Genomic DNA, 18,230 nt, shown 5'->3' on the forward strand with positions numbered 1-18,230 from the left:
TGTCTTACCTTCGGAATATCTCCAGATAGAATTGAACCCGAACGTTTCGTCTTCCAGTCTTTATGGACATAAACCGTATAACATCACAAAATTAATTTTACGCAATGTCAACTTATCAAAGCTCTTATTAAAAGGTGGTCAATCAAAATTCGTGTCGATGTGTTTGAAATAACAATAATTCAAACATACAGTGAAAATATTTATTCATTAGTTAATGTCTTGTGTACCTAAGTACATAAAAATATGATTTCAAAAATGACAGCAGATTTTTTTTATATTGATTTAGGGTTGGATTTCAGCGTTTTTCTTTCGTCTAATTTATGATATCAAAGATAGGGACATGTTTTTATGACTGCATTAGGGGATAGGTTGACTTTTCCTAGTGAGTTGACTTATTGCACGACATGAAGTTAAGATTGCAATTTATCTTTGAATAGATTTGACGAGTCCGTAGCCGCAGGGTGGGAGGGGGGGGGGGGGGTGGAATTCAGCGAAAATTCTGACAACCGACCAATTCAATTACTACAACTATACACCATACACCTTTGTCCATCCAGATATATCACTTGCCCCTCCGAACAATCAAATCTGGCTGATACAGTGAACCATGGGTTCTCAATTCATGATACTAAAACTTTCTATAGTATCATCGAACACAGAGGGGGTGCATGTCGAGTCGGAACAGTCTTAAGGGTTAGTGTATTGGTTTCTTAGTTTGTTTTTTTAAATATATAACGGGGTTGCTTCCCTTGAAGTTGATCAATGTTATCTTATATGGATAACTTCCCTTGACCCGAAAACAATTACATGTTGAAATTTTACAAAATGAACATTTTGGTCAAAATATTTATGCACTCCATGGATCATTTTAGTAAAAAAAAATCCATGTGACAATATTTTTGACCATCGTAAAGATATATAATATACTCATTAAGAATCTAAATCAAAGTTGGATTGACTTTCACCTATTCGGTCTTCGTTTTCCCAGCAAAGGAAAAATCCTAAAAACAATGGCCATTTCTAACGTGAACGTTAAACGAAATGCTTTGAATACGGTCAATACATACGATTACATATTCACTCTTATGACGAGTATAGACTAAGGCAGTAAAAGGTTTTGTTTACACTATATGTTTATTGTTGTACATATATAGGTTAGGTCTACCTTTATGGTAAGTAAATAAAAAGATACACGATATCCATTAGGACAACTTGTTTGATATACTTTTTTATACTTGTCAATCTTATCATATACATGTATACCACTTAGTCTTTGTAATGTTTCTTTTTAGCCCTTTTCGGAGCCGCGGTGGCTCAGTGAGATAGCTGGCATCAGGCTCCGAGCCAGACTTGATTGTTCGGAGAGGCAAGTTATATATCTGGATGGGCAATGGTGTATGATATGTAGTCGGTTGTCAAAATTTTTTCAGGGGGACAATCCCCCCCCCCCCCCTCCCTCTAGCTAATGCCTGGTTAGCATTGGTCTAGAATATATATTCGGATGTTTCAACCCGGTGTCGTTCGGATGGGACACCGAGGCCCCATTAAAAATCCCACAACAGAGGGAAATTAACAAAAAGGTGTTGTCCTGGTAAAATTTCCCTCGTTGCACACTGCTTGGCGTGGTCCGTCTTCATTAGCACATTAGGTGCAGAAAGGTAGGACGTTGAACACCAGTCATTTTATTTCATTTCACAGAAGATAAGACGTAACTATGGCGTGAAAATTGAATTGGTTTGATTATACATCAAAGAGTTATTCTGACATCTCTGATATTTTGTGAACGTGATTAAGAACATGATTTGCATGGTCTCAATGTTAGGAACTCGTTTGTAGTCATATTACACTCAAGTGGCCTCAAGGACATTCTCTAAGATCGATTTTCTATAAATAAGTTTCTCACTTTTTGTCTTGTGATGTGCCCAATTCCGTCGTATGCACATAATTTGATATTTTAATATTACGTTTTCAGGTTCCAGTTCGGTCTTGCATTTACATACATATATATTATGTATATTTGGTAGCGCCAGCTTCATGAGACTGAGGGTATACAAGGAAGTGATAGACTCGCCAAATTGGGGGACAATTGTCTATGTTGAGATTCAAAATGCGGAAACGTCAGTCGCAAGTCTTCCATGGAACAATTGATTTCATGCAATCTGGCACATATTTTGGGGAAAAAGCGTAAAAGATTATATATACGTAGAACAAATATTCTGGGACGTCTCGTATGTCGTAGAGACCCTCCTGTGCAAACTGTTACAGAGTTGGATGCAGCATTGCATCGGGAGTGGCATTAAATTCCTCAACATTCAAAGACTGATGAAAAACAGATACTTTGCATTTGGGGCTATAAAGACAATATAATGTACGATCATCCACTTCCTGTTGTTGATTTTTTCACGAATACATATTGTTTTCAACATTAGTTCCTAATATATACATCTCTGTTATCAAGTATGATTGTGAATTGCATTCATTTGCGAAACAATAGTTCAAAATCTGATGGCGCTTCAATTTCTGTTCTAGATATATATATATATATTATATGAAATCATGTTAAAATTTGAGAGCATTTAAGGATACAAACTATTTATTTACGAGGCAAATGCCCATAGCCCCATGACGTCGCCACTGCGGGCATATAAATAGGCAACATAGTATTATCATATTTTCTTACTTGCTAGTGAAATTCTACATCTTCAAAAAATTTAACAACAGTGGCGGAGCCAAAGGGAGGGCAGAGCGGACATTCAGTTCAAATCTTTAAAAGCGGTTTCCATTGAATATGCAATATCATTTGGAGTGGAGGATAAAACGATTTTCTGAAACTGCTAATTGGTGGATATAACGTTCGTCAGTTTAACGAGAGTTTAATGAGGTCAATATAAGATATAAAGATGTCGATATGAACATTACTACAAGATAGACGATTTATATCTGCCATTTATTTTCAAATAAATTAACACCTACGAAGGCAATGATATAATACTATAGACATCGATTTATAGACATTTATACAAACAATAAACTGTTATATATATCGCAATATCTAAAATCTACTCTCACATCAATGAACCGAGGACGTCAACGTTGATCGTCAGTCGGTCGGATGGACGCAAGAAGTCGTAATAGACTGCTAAGAGATATCTTTCAAATGCACCATGTTTATCACGTCACACTTGAAACAACTTTTGATATTGTTTTCGATTGCAGACCTAAAATAGGCCCTACCCCAATGATTTACCGCCTGAATAACAGTCTAAATGATCAGACGACAGATTTGGCGCGAAAAACTGGATCCTTTAGAATGATTAGTTTGTTTTCTTTTCTCAACAACGGTGATGGTGTGCTCGATTCTAGTTCCGAATTGACAACATAAGAAGAAGAGTTCTCTCCCATTTCTGTTCTTTTCTTTGGTTTAAGATGAGGTAAAGCTACCATGTAAAACTGTAAGTGGAAAGAAAAGGAAAAATAAAACATGTTTAGCATAAGCAACGATCTCGTCATATGACTCATGGTCAGTGCAGACGAGACCTCGCATACATGAACACTACAGTTTGTAGTTCTAATATTTCCCTATTTCTAGTAAATCACTTTGTGTTCCTTCGGGGACTTGCTATTTGCCCGCGTTAGACTACTACACCCTCGGGTACATGATGGTTAGCTTGACAAATCAACCCCTACCAAAAGCTTGCTTTGTAATGTTGAAAATTCTTAAAAACTAGCGATCCAAAATTGGATTGGATCAACTCCCATAAAAAGTGACATTTTATGTCATGCCCTAATCTTGCCGATATCCCATCCGCATACCAGGTCCTTTCAGAGGATAACAGTCTATGTGCAGCTTCATCTTTAGAAGCAAGTGTTCTGCCGCACGTTTTGGTCGTAGATATTGGAGTTGTCGTGCTACATGATAAAAGGTATTTGGGGTTAAAGACTTACTATTATACAGGCTAATCCACTGCCTAGAATAGATCCACCTAAAACATCTGATGTAAAATGTTTATTATCTGTGACTCTAGTAACACCACACCATACAGCCAATAATATTACTGACATCTGTAATACTGGTCGCAACAGGTGGGAAAAACTTACTACCATTCTGTATTGCAGATACAGCTACAAATAATAATTCATAACAATCATGGAAAGTTCAACTTCCATCCAGACTAGTGGAACTAAGTCCACGGGTCCTCAAATCCACAAATGAAATACAAAATTGAAAATGAATTGTTAAAAGGTTAACTCATATATTAAAAAATAAACCCACTTAGTTCTGAGAATCTCTTTTCTCCATCTACATGATATGTCGTTATGGTTTGTATTACGGGCAACCGCTTAATGGATAACACCTTCCATTTAAGATACAAAGTATATTATCATATTAAAAAAAACGGCTAAACTTGTACTTACCACAACAAACACAGCTGAAAATGTGGCAAACGATGAATGTCCCGAAGGAAACGATAGTCGACTGGCTCTTAACAACTTTTCACTGACTTCATTATTCGTGCATTCATATTCCATAATATACCTTGAAAACAGAAATAATCAAAAACATAAGAAATACATGTGTGTAAATACAATCCAATGATATTGAAATAGAAAGTTTGGACCCTATGAACCAAGGCGACTTACACAGTGGGCAACCATGTAGGGCAACCGATTAAATTGGAAAGGTATCTGATAGAATAGGCCTAGATAGAACCGTTCGGATTTTCAACCAGCTTGCCAATGATGCAGGTCGGAAGGACTGGCATGGAAAGAGTGTTCGGTTCAGACAATAGGCTAGGCTGTTCTGTGCTGTAACTCCTCTATATCAGGAAATCGAGTCGGTCAACGCCACTGTCCTGGCAAAATCTCCCATATTGCACACTGCATGGCGTGGTGCACAAAAGAAGGATGTAAAATTCCATTCATTTCATTTTTTGATACGGAGAGGGGGGTAACAATGATGCTCGGGATTCAGTCTTCGGAAGCATTACGTAGAAGAATATAGAAGTTTCATTTTAATATAACAGAGATCTTACCCAATACTACAGTTAATCTTAGAGAAGTCCGGTCGACATAAATCTATGAAATGTGGTCGTAATCTTCCAGTTGAAAACTTGATGACTTCAGTAAAGACTTTAGTTACCATAGTACCAAATAAAAACAGACCAATTCCTTTAGCCGCGATCCAAATTTCAGACGGTCTCTTATCATTCCTACTTCGTATTAACATACGACATACCTCCGTCATGATAATCTGAAAACAAAGATCAGGTATGAACATTTACTGGCCAATCCTAATCAATTCCGTATCTGGGGTGCCAAAACCTCTTGTTGGTACCCGTGAAAACCGGATACCAGAGAAATCTGTAACATTAGTAGAAGATCAAAACATCCTTATCGATTATGTGAACTATTCACGAATTTTGGACAATAACATTGTCTATGGTGGGTGTGGGATACTAGAGATGCCTAATTTAAAGAGACAGTTGCGGCTTTTTAGGGGGTGGGGTGTGTTGATTTAAGTTTGAATATATGTTTAGTCTTCAGAAGTACTAGACATGTACGAAAATCGCACAATTCCTTTAAAAGTACTTCAAATTAGGAATTTTACTCACTAATTCTATATATGTCTCTTCTATATATCACGGTATCATAAAATAACGAGTCGTCATTTTAACATTCAAATGTGGATATTTCTAGACAAACATGGATTTAAAGGCTCAAATTTAGACAGTGATCTGTGGACACTTACAGTGATAAATGGTATTCCCAATCCACCAGCTAATAGTACCGGTACTGTCACACTATCATGATGGTAGGGGTACTGTATACTTCTGTCATCGCAGTGAAATCCCAGTTTGAAAGGTGATCCCACTAAAAACAATCCCAATACTGGCATACATACTGAAAACACAACAATTGAATCGATTAATTTCTTAATTATCATCGTTATGATTTAAAATGACAATACTGGAGGGTTTTCAAATGTTCAAAACCCTTTTCAAAGGTGAAAAATATCCCGAATAATTAGAATAACGTTCTATTCGATTTCTATGGACGAGATGACGATATCTATATGGATATGCGCTCTATGGCATAAAGAAAAGAAAGCGTAACTTTTAGGTATAAGTGCAAAATCTACCTTATGGGCAACCTACTGTTTTCACTCTTTCTCATAAAATCAAATTTTACCAACGAATTTGAACATCAGTTTCAAAAACATAACATAGTGGTGATAAATTTCTACCAAAATTGTCAAAAAAATTGCAAAAAATTTCCCTCTGATCGACGTGAAAATATGTGCTCATCTTAATATTCAAATCAACACAAAGTCATTTTAAGCCTATCAGTTCTATTTTGAAGCTGATATTTGAAATAATTGACGAATTAGACAGTAACACTGGACAATGAGAGATAACCTTTAGTGATTCAAGGAATGGTCAAAACAGGTTATCGGTTGAATCTCTGGACTCACTCCACTAAAACATTTTATGCAAATGATTGTATGTAGTCAAGGCTATTTTTAGAAATCTTCTTTCTCTCTTCCTTTTGGGGTTTTTGCATGCCTATTTTTGGGTAAAATTTGGTCTGGATTTGGAATTTGATGTCTGAAATTGCATTATCTTTCAGATTTGGTGAGATGATGAGAGACCTAAAGGCGGAAGGCTAATTCTAAAAATAGTCGTTTTGTGAAGTGCCAAACTCTAGCGGATGAGTATAACCGGTAGTAGTCTACTTTCAATTTTTGTAGCTCAAAATTTTCATGGTCATCATATAATGAATTTTTTTAGGAGACATTGAGAATTGGTCAGGCTTTCATTCGACATATTGGAAAGCTTTCAACGAGATTTCGGGAAAAAGTGTTAGAAGGTTGAATTTCGTGTTTTAACATGGCAAATGAATTAGTGGAGTGAGTCCTGTCTGTGTTAATGTGGTTAAGGCATGGCACTAACTAGGATGGACCGGATGTGGTTCAAAATAGGGTAAGTAGGATTGTTCGACTGACCTCCATAAAACATGATAAAAATACTATCACAGTCCATTGTTATTCAACATTAAAGGAATTTAGAGGGCAATAAAGAATATAAAGAAAGTATTGTACATAAAAGAGCTGATAACAATTGGTCTATTTAATAATATGATTATTTATAACATTATATAGTGTAAAACACCCCAATAAAAATATCCATATATCCTGTGATGATGACACATTCATCAGTCAACACCTCTTGACATAGTACAAACAGACCAATTTGTTCATATCTGGTCAAATATTACAAATTTATATTGAATTATTTTTAGTATGGAAAAGTAGTTTTATGTGTTACTGAATATACCCTCCTATAAAAGCACTGGTCAAGGTCACAAGGAGGAAAAGTAGCATTGAAGTAAAACGTGATTTTTGATATTTTTCTAATATTTTGTGCACTCGGAATATTTAAGTGAAAGTGTTCCTGAAGTGCATAGAATGGTCAGAAAACGCCTTTATAATCCCTTAAAATTTAATCTTGTATTCATATATCTATATAACAATGCACAATAGGCGTAGGGGACCTAATTCTGTGGGGAGCAGAGAGATTGTATCTGTCGTCCTTTATGTTACTATAACCGTTGTTGCCCCACCCTCTTCTATACACCTACGCCTTCCATGTTGCTACTTTCATTTCCTACGACAGAGAGTCAACTTCCCAATTTCTCACAAGGCGTTGAGAGCAGGAAGAGTATAATCATCTATTCCAATCTCTGGTAGCTATTTGGACAGATGTCGGCTGTTGTAAAGCTGACAACTGTCAAAATACCCATCAGAGGCTTGAATAGAGGAAGATGTTTCGGACTACTTAAATATATGCCCAAAAATTTCCAGCTGAAATTACGCTCAGAAATAACAATAGAAATTAAAGAAATATCTATATATCGCAATATCATGTTTGATCTGCTACCGGGATATACATTCGATTGAATTACGACATGATTTTTGTTTGTGAAAATGATATCCTCGTGTTACAATTATGACTGATGATTTCCTCTAACCTTGTCACTAACTTATCTATCAAACTTTTAACAAAATATTTCCCATATTCAATTGTTATTGATAATTTGAATCATTTGGTAGTTTAATTTCAAAGATAATTTATAAACTGGAAAGATATCTTTTCATTAGTTTTGAATGGTCTTACTCTTTTTGGATTTTTTTATAACACAGACGGATTATTAACTTTAGCTCGCCGTACACACTGCCTCAATGTATTGCCCTGTCCGAACAACAGAACCCTGGACCCAGTGGCAGAGCCAGATTCATGTCCGAGAGGGTGGGCGAATATCTGAGATTGCCCGAATTTCTAACCTAGTTATGAGATTTTTGCCCGAAAAACTTGCTTTCGGGGCTGCTAGGGGGTGGGGGGGGGGGGGGCTACCCCCTCTGCCTCCCCCCTTTGGCTCTGCCACTGCCTGGACCTGTAGGTTAACGATGTCAGGTTTCGCGTAAATTTATTGTGGTGCCAAACCATACATTATTATTATATTAAACAAGTTCTAAGAATTATTCTCGACTGAAATTATCTGTTGAAGGTTGAATTTGTTTAAAAAGCTATAATGTTTGCGTCTACTATGGTACTTTATTATGTTTTCTTTGTCAAAAATAAACATCATAAATTCAATAGCGTACCAGTTCTCTCTTATATCAATATGTTTTAACTTCAAACGATTAAAACAGTAAGTGAAATCTATATAACAACCGACTACTTCAATATGATTGATAACGAGTCGTCACTCAGTACTCTATTTTCTTTCCTCGAAAACACTGACAGAGGTTTTTAATATCGTTTTTAAACGAATAGTACTATTACACGATGTGTTAAAACTTTAAATCAGGAGATATGTTGAATTGAAATAAACAAAATAAAGTACATACATAAAATATTTCTCTTAGTGGCGTATTTCGGGGGCCCACTTTAGGGCCACGCCCCTTCCCCCATCCCCATATGCCAGTGAAAATCCCTTTTTTAAAATTAAATGCTCAAACCTATCTGAAATCCTTTGGCTTCCCAGACTCTCGATCTTAAGGGGACACCTCTCATTTTTAGCCCACATTTTCTAGATACGCCCCTTGAAAAGTTGGGGTCAAAATGGGAAATCTCATGAAAACCTATTCAAACACTCCTTATATGAGTAACTGGACATCAATTCTTGACCAAATTATGTTCATGACATTGTAAGGGCCTAGAGATCCTGGCTACGTCATACCACCTACATCCAAATACAGGGTCAAATACCTATTGATGACCGATATACATGCTTGATTGTTTAATGTTAAGTGAGGTGATATAGGTTTATTGTATTATTAGAGAGACAAAATACGTCCTCTTCTTCAAGTAATTCATTCATATACTCAGATATCTAATAAATATTACTCAGTACAAATCCTTCGAAAAACCTGATTAGAACTCGTCTATGACTTTATAAAATAAAATTAGAGTATATTACTCGTTTTATTTGAAGGAAGATATTCGCCATTCTCAGGGATTGATATAGGTCTTGAATATATATATGTAAATAGTCTTCAGAAGTACTAGAGATGTACAAAATTCGCATAATTCCTTCAAAAATATCTCAAACTAGGAATTTCGTTTTCTATTTCTATATATGTCTTTTCTATGTAAGGCTCAAGAAAAGACGACTCGTCTTTTTAACTTTCAAACGAGGATAATTCTGGACACACATGGATTTGAATGATCAAATTTCGACGGTGAGCTGTGAACACTATTACTGATTAACTAAGCTAAAAATGGCGAACCTATCCCTTTAAGAGATTTTTTCAATTTACAGTTGTAGAAAATTAAATTTAGTACAAATATTTTGATAAATGTAATTACATGTATTTAACTAGGCCTATTTTTGTTGAAAATATTGAAGACGGTTATTGAGCTTATTCCATTTTTAGTTCTATAATGCATGTATTCTAAGTGTATACTTATCCCCCTCTACAAGTCTATAATAATAGTATTTATATACAGTAATAAGTATATGATATATATATGACAAAGATTAACTCAGTGGCAGTTTAATATCTATACTTGTCACTTTAAATATCTAACATTCTAGCCAGGTTTGTCGTGTATTGCAAATCCTTCAAATTTAATGAAAACTACGTGAAACTATTTCAGTTGTGCATAATTTTAAAAAGTTAATTTGGGTTTTCTTTTCAACATGAAATACCTTGAATATTTGAAGAATTCCACAATGAATTATATAGATGAATTCCTCAATGTATTATACAGAAGAATTCCTCGATGTATTATACAGAAGAATTTCTCAATGTATTATACAGAAGAATTCCTCATTGTATTATACAGAAGAATTCCTTATTGTATTATACAGAAGAATTACTCGATGTATTATACAGAAGAATTCCTCATTGTATTATACAGAAGAATTCCTCGATGTATTATACAGAAGAATTACTCGATATATTATACAGAATAATTCCTCGATGTATTATACAGAAGAATTCCTTATTGTATTATACAGAAGAATTTCTCAATGTAATATACAGAAGAATTCCTCATTGTATTATACAGAAGAATTCCTTATTGTATTATACAGAAGTATTACTCGATGTATTATATAGAAGAATTCCTCATTGTATTATACAGAAGAATTCCTTATTGTATTATACAGAAGAATTTCTCAATGTATTATACAGAAGAATTCCTCATTGTATTATACAGAAGAATTCCTTATTGTATTATACAGAAGTATTACTCGGTGTATTATATAGAAGAATTCCTCGATGTATTGTACAGAAGAATTACTCGATGTATTGTGTAGAAGAATTCCTCAATATATTATACAGAAATATTACTCGATGTATTATACAGAGGAATTCATATCTGTATTTTAATAGCAAAATTCCTTGTATATTGTATTATATCCTCGATGAATTATACAGAATAATTCTTCCATTAATGTTACCATCGTGGGGGTTATTCCTGTTTGTTCTGTACACCACCTTCTGTTGAACGTTTGAAATAGTATATAATTTATAAGGCATGGTGAAGATGTCATATCTGACACATAACAGGAAGGTTTATAACCTTTGGTAGCTTCCAATATAACCCTATTGTATCATAGTAACTCAAGAACACAAGTGTTGGCTTGGGTGTCTTAGTTTTTTAAACAAACAAACTAACAAAGAAACAGACTTTGTACAGATGTCATACCACCACAATAACGTAAAAAACTAAATAATTTTTCTTCTTTTTTTACATTTTTGTGACCTTACAACTATCTAGCTATGTTCAATGGCAATGAAAGCGCGAAAAGAATTTTTCTCGCAAATCATTTTGGTGCACCTGTTAAAGAAAAGGGAAAGCACCCGAATACTACCCATTCTCATGCTGTTTTTCTCACATTACATCTTTCGACTATATGAATCTTAGTCTTATTTCTATCTGCATATTGTATGGATGTCAAATTACAACAGAATGACGTTAGTGTCAAATTGCTGATTCTGAAATGCATGTTTCATTATATAAATATGCCAGTCGAATTTAATGTTAACAATAACGTAATGATTATGCCAGTCAAATTTCATGAATCGATATTACGGCAAATTTGTATCTCATATATCAAGTATGACTCTGTCGTAGTCTAATCCCAATTCTCTTTGTGAAGGTTATCAACTTTCAAACTGTGTAAACGTCAATTCTTCCCTCTGGATTGGATCAGTGCCGTGGGTTCAAATCTTCCACAGGGCAAGTAAATTATATGTCTCGAGTCACATTACATGTAATAAATAACAATAACAATATGCGAATTGTGACACATAACAATTGTATTTATCGAGTCACATTACATGGAATTAATACAAATTACAATATGCGAATTGTGACACATAACAATTGTATTTCTCGAGTCACATTACATGGAATCAATACAAATTACAATATGCGAATTGTGACACATAACAATTGTATTTCAAATTACAAGTGAAGTCAAAGTAAAAATTCCTCGAGGATGTACCAAGATGTAGAAAAAAAGAATAAACAAAATGAAGACGTAATCAAACAGTCAGCATAAAGTATCCCTTTAACGTTCTATTTAAATAGTAGACCCTTTTAAGTTGTGATGAAATGGGGTGGAACACTTATTACAACGGCTTTATTATCTTAATTCAAACACACTTATACTTTCTTCCATTGACTTATCATTTACTTAATATCCTCTCAACTACAACACAAATTATGTAAATAAAATATTTCAATAACTCGGGTTATGGCAAAGTTTACCTATGTACTCAATGTAACACAAGCTACCTTACACCAAATGCATTCACTATACAGATTTGGCATGCATAAAATGAAATGTGTGCGTAGAACAAAAGCTCATTAATATAAATCTCTGTTTGCTTGTAGACATAAATGTGATACAAAATTATATAATGGCCACTCTAAATTCATATCGTGTACATAGGCAAAAGTCAAAATCATGAAAATGTCTAAGTGTCATGTGAATTCCCATGAAAAGTGTTTTTGAATTTTTAAAAAAAAATTCTTTTCAGAAACAAACCGCATGCTTTAATAAAAATTTGAATTTTTGAAAAAACTTTGAGGTGCTCACGAAGTAGAATTCGTAATAAATACAATGTTAGTGTGTATCAAGAAAGTTACCTGAATCATGTATTGATCAACAACAAGTTTATATGACTTGTATCATGTATTGATCAACAAGTTTATATGACTTGTATCATGTATTGATCAACAACAGGTTCATATGACATACATCATGTATTAACAACAAGTTTATATGACTTTTATCTTATACTGGTCAACAACCAGTTTATATGACTTGTATCGTGTATTAATCAACTAAAGTTTCGTGTACTGATCATGAACAATTATGTATGACTTGTATCGTGTATTGATCAGCAAATTAATGTTAATATAATGTGTTTCTTGTATTGATAAACAAGTTTATATGGCTTGTATCTTATATTGATCAGCAAAAAGGTTAAATGACTTGTATCATATATCGATCAAAAAATGTATATGACTTGTATTTTGTATTGATCAACAAGTTAAATGACGTGTATCTTGTATTAATCAACAGGTTTATATGTCTTGTATTTGGTATTGATCATCATAAAGTTTATATGGCTTGTTTCTTGTATTGATGATCAACATGTTTATATGACTTGTATCATGTTTTGATTAACAAGTTTACTTTTTCTTTGAAAGTTTTCTTAAAAGTACTATATAGTCACAGGATATGTGTTAAAATGATAAACGTTTCGCACTAGTTTACGTGTCATATGTTTTATTTATATCGAACGTCAAGTCTGCACTCACTTAAATTAGAACATGAACGAGAAAATTGACAGCTATAACCACTTGTTAGTGAGTTTTGACAGCAAGTAGTTTGTTAATAATATTTAGACTGGTTATTTAACAGTTTATATAAGATGTAAACTGAATTAATTTGTTATTGAATTATTCTATTAAAACTTTATCAACAGAGACCAATGGGACTCCGTTCGAGCAATATCATGTCCAAGATGTTACATCCGACATATTCCATGAAATAACAAATTGAAATTATGTCATCGTGTTCCTTATCAATGACAAGACTAAATATAACATGCTATCATCTTTATCATTTCCTACATGATAATCATACAATTAACTATGCGTTCTCCGACATTGATTAAATAATGTATCACCAGTGGCGTATTTGGGGGAGGGCCAACGGGTCAGGGCCTCCCCCTCGGGCCTGTGATACTGCTAGGTCTTATTTTGAAGTGATATCTGAAATTCTCATTTTGGACCCTCCTCAGGCATTTTCTAGTTACGCCCCAACGTTTGATATATTTTTCTGTGGTTAGTATTCAACTTTAATAGCGTGAAATACAGGATGACGGGTCAAGAGGATTTTAGAACAAGTTTCCTTCTAAAACTCAAATACAGTTTAATAGTATAAACTTCCTTTTAACAATTTCATAACTAGGCCTACTTTTATACCAAATTGTACAGAATTTTTTTTTTATTAGAAATTGAACGCAAATAAAGTTCAATTCTCTTAAATTAACAACTAAGGAAGTAATTTCTTAAGAAGAACCAACGTTGAACTTGCGATTGGTAGCATCTGAGAGCACTTGGATTTGCGAAATGGCGACAACTGAGAGAATTTGGTCCATTGCTGGATATAATCGACCTGGGCGCACCGACGATTTATAAATCACAGGTGCTCAAGTTCTAAACAATATTGGATCTTGTTGTCGATTGTACATCGCTGTCAAATTAAAGACGAGTATACGACGTCACAAAAACACACGTAAAACATTCTTAAAAGGACATTCCGCTTTTTAGAAAAAAGTTTTTATTATCAAAAAGTCGTAAATTATAGCTTAAGATATTTCTAAAGTATGCTTTTTATATCTTTGTATCTTCTGAATTAGGCGTTTATTTTACTTAAATCCGTAGTAGTTTTCTAACATATTCCAAAAAAGCTTAACGAACTTTATAAATGGTTTTGGCTTAAAAAAAAAAGCGGATTTTCCCTTTAAAACGAACAAGGCATATGCAGACATAGTATGGCCATGTTGAATTTGATGTCTTATTTTCTTAAAATAGATTTGTCACAAAGAAAATGCTTTAAAAAATTCTAGACATTAAGAAGAAAAAACGCTTAAAAATTATCAGTATAAATATCTTAATGGTTTTAAATGAGATTTTCATTTTCTCTCTTCTCGACAAAAAGAGCTGAAAATGGATTTTAAACTAAACCTCGCCTGTTTATAACATATTTAAAAATGTGTTTTATTGAAGATATTAAAAGAAGTTCAGATAACGATCGAAAACATTGCCTGTTTTTTTTTTCTTCTCTTTCTGTGTTTTTATTGTCATTCTTAATAACACAATAAAATACTCGAAAGTAAAATGATCAGATTTGAAACGAAAGTTTGATTTGTGAAAGTACAGTTTTTAAATTTTTAAAAATATTTTTCTTTAAGTGATGAATGTAAAAACTGTATTTGAAAATATTTTATTTCAGAATTTGAGAATAAAAAAAGATTTTATGCTTTATGAGAAAAACATATTAGAGCATAAAGAAACGTTCTGTACAGGCAAATTTTTTAACGTGATATATGAAAGCGCGTGTATGTACGAAACCATCTTAATTTTTTGTATTTGTCATGTTTGTTGTGTATGTTAAGCAGCTATGACGGGTGTGGCTCCATGCAGGGTATGCTTACTCTTCTAGACACCTTATACCACTTTTCACTATGAAACACTTACTCATTTATGACTGATATACCTCCTGGTTTGCCTGGTAGGCATCACCCGAAAACACTATTTGTCTACCATGGGATTTTTCGGTCGCTGCCCCAAAAGATAATATTATGGGGGTGGGGGTTTCGCACTAAAGCTTAATACACCCCCCCCCCCCTTTTTGTAAGACTATTTAAAAAGGGAATGAAGTTTAGAATGACAAAATGTCATTTACTCTAACGTTTGAACAACGTTTCCTTGAACGTGTTTCCCCAACAAAGATATAATAATAGAGTTAAACGGAAGAAAACGTTTGTTTAGGTGCATCAAGAGTCTTTAATGATTAACTGAATTGCATGAATCATCAGCGACAACAAAGAACGTTTGACAGACTCTCAAGAAAAATGTCAAGACATCATATTAATGAAGACAATTCAGCTAAAAGGAAATAATGACTATAATATAATGAGCTCAACACAATGGTTGTATTATTAATTTTAACTTCTATTGATGCCCAACCAAGAGGAAGTACTAATGATGCACCTAGCTTGAACCGATTATAGTGGCGGCACCAGACACATGGAATTCGGGAAACAAATAGGGGACAGACTGACATCAAAGAGGTTGGTCAACTGTCGGGATGAAATGATTCCAAATGCGGATGCGCAAGGGCGCAAACCTGTCATAAAAGGACTGGGGAAATTCTCTACAGGAAAATTTTGAAAAATTAAATTGATTTGGTGAATTCGGACATTGGGGTAAAAAAGTATCAAAATTATTTTTCAAAATTTCTCAGAATTGGAGTTGGGATACCTTGGGGTACAAACTATTTTTCTGGTGGAGGGAGGACTCCCCCCTACCCTGCGTACTCTCACTGCCTCCGGCACTGACTGATTACAATGTGAACTAACAAGATCTCATCGGATGTCGGCACGTGTTTGAATGTTATTCTATCATCAAATCAGCTGGTTTGAAATAAGACGTACTAAGAATTACACAAGCCTGGAAAGCATAGACAACGACCATTTTGAACAAAGGAAAATGGTCTGTGTGGAACTGCTTCTTAGCTCAAACATAATTCGTGCTCGAGAGAAAATCAAAATAGTCAGACAAGCAACTATTCTCTTGCAGCTCATCAGCGTAATGAGGAAGTCATGTGAAGAAAACGTTACTCGGAAATCTTCATATGAATTTCTGACTAACTACAGATCATTACCGGCTACAACCCGCGGCGCTCCGTTTTCCCATCTCCTGACCTCAACTAGGCAGTTAGGACTCTAGAAATACATCACAAAGATATCATCCAAAGATTACAGCATTACTGAAACTTGAACATCGTTTGGACGAAATCATTTTGGCTGTGTTATTCGACCAAACCAGTGCGCTAGCGTCCCGAAACTGGGAGTACAAATAGGGGGTAAACTGGCGTAATGTGGGGAAAACTCTCGCGGCTAAGTTCAAAATGCAGCAACTCTGTGGAGTGTCATAGTAGCAAACATCCTAGGAAAGATCTGAGAGGGGTCTCCCAAGGAAATTTTCGAAAAATTGAATTTGGTCTGACACATATTTTGTTAAAAAAATAAAGTGGGGGTACAATTGGGGATGCAAACCATTTTTCTAGGAGGGCAAATCACCCTCCACCCCTACACCCCCACTTGAGCCGCCACTGGACCAAACTGTCGCTCTGTTTGTTTGGTGTAAAACAGTTGTGCCACGGGAAAATCAAGAGTTACACATAAGTAAAGCTATCATTCTTTTTATCAAAGAGTTGCTGTAAGAAAATCACTCTTATCTTACCTTATACACACTGAACTTAGTGCACATATGTATCAAATCTAAACACAGAATAACAATTGAATTAAAACAAAATACTTTACAGTTGAAATAACAATAACCGTTTTTATAATAAACGTACAAGAACATGCAATAAAGGACTGCAGAAAAAAGCGAACCACGTGTTGGTCGAGAACAATTGTTATTGAAGAATTTTACAGTTACCACACCCCGTCTTCAACAATGGTGTAGACTTGATTAAAATATTTTATGACTTGGCTTTATCATAGAGTGTGACAATAAAAAAAGAAACATCTTAAGGGAAGGCTATCAAACGTGTTACGCAAATGACAATTACCAGGCAGAATATCTTTGACAATACAAGTTAATATTTAAAGGCCACGGTTTGCCATTTTCGGGGGTTGATTGGATCTTGAATATATGTAAATAGTCTTTAGAACTACTAGAACTATAACTAATTCTATCAAATATATCTCAAATGAGAAATTTCACTTTCTTTTTCTATATGTCTTGTTCTATAAAGAAAAGACGAGTCGTCATTTTAACTTTCAAACGCGGATAATTTTGTACACACATGAGTTTGAAGGCTCCAATTTCGACAATGAGCTGTGAACACTATTACTTAACTCAGATAAAAAAAATCCCGTTTCTGATTGGTCAGACGAATGGCGAACGTGTCCTTTTACAAGGAATATATCCCAGAACACAGAGGAGAGCATTGGATTGGTTGACCACGAACAAGTGTTTCAAAACAATTTTGTCAGATCATGGAAGGCAATAACAAGCACTAAAAGGACCATCATTCAGAGAAAGACCAGTGTCACAAACCAGTGACAACGTTTAATGTGCTGCATCTTAAATGATTTAAATGAATTTGGCTGGAATAAACTGAACAAAACAGAAAATTTGCCAAGTACTGTTTTATCGATTGTTTAGACGTAATGGGTTGCGGCAACCTTCAAATACATGGGCTATTTGAAATGTCCAATTTATTGACAAACTGAATATTACTCTAACTAAAATAACACTGACACTGTTTAAAATAGGGCAACACTAAGTGGCGGCGCCAGCCCCCGAGACTGCGGGTTACAAATAGGGGACAGACTGACTTAATAGATTGACAACCGTCGAGGATGAGATTCAAAATACGACAGCTCTGTGGAAGCGGATAAT

General features: G+C 34.5%; 1 protein-coding gene across 1 annotated transcript; it reads right to left on the reverse strand.

The window, feature by feature from the left end:
• Positions 1-3,933: 3,933 nt before the first annotated feature.
• On the reverse strand, positions 3,934-5,896 carry LOTGIDRAFT_137546 (hypothetical protein; the record flags this gene model as incomplete). The annotated part of the gene is made up of 4 exons (XM_009047735.1): positions 3,934-4,122; positions 4,417-4,537; positions 5,034-5,251; positions 5,750-5,896. The coding sequence occupies 4 exons, from the start codon at positions 5,894-5,896 to the stop codon at positions 3,934-3,936; spliced, it is 675 nt and encodes a 224-aa protein (XP_009045983.1).
• Positions 5,897-18,230: the final 12,334 nt, after the last annotated feature.

Source organism: Lottia gigantea, assembly GCF_000327385.1.
Source record: "Lottia gigantea unplaced genomic scaffold LOTGIsca_116, whole genome shotgun sequence".
Classification (NCBI taxonomy): Eukaryota; Metazoa; Mollusca; class Gastropoda; family Lottiidae; genus Lottia; species Lottia gigantea.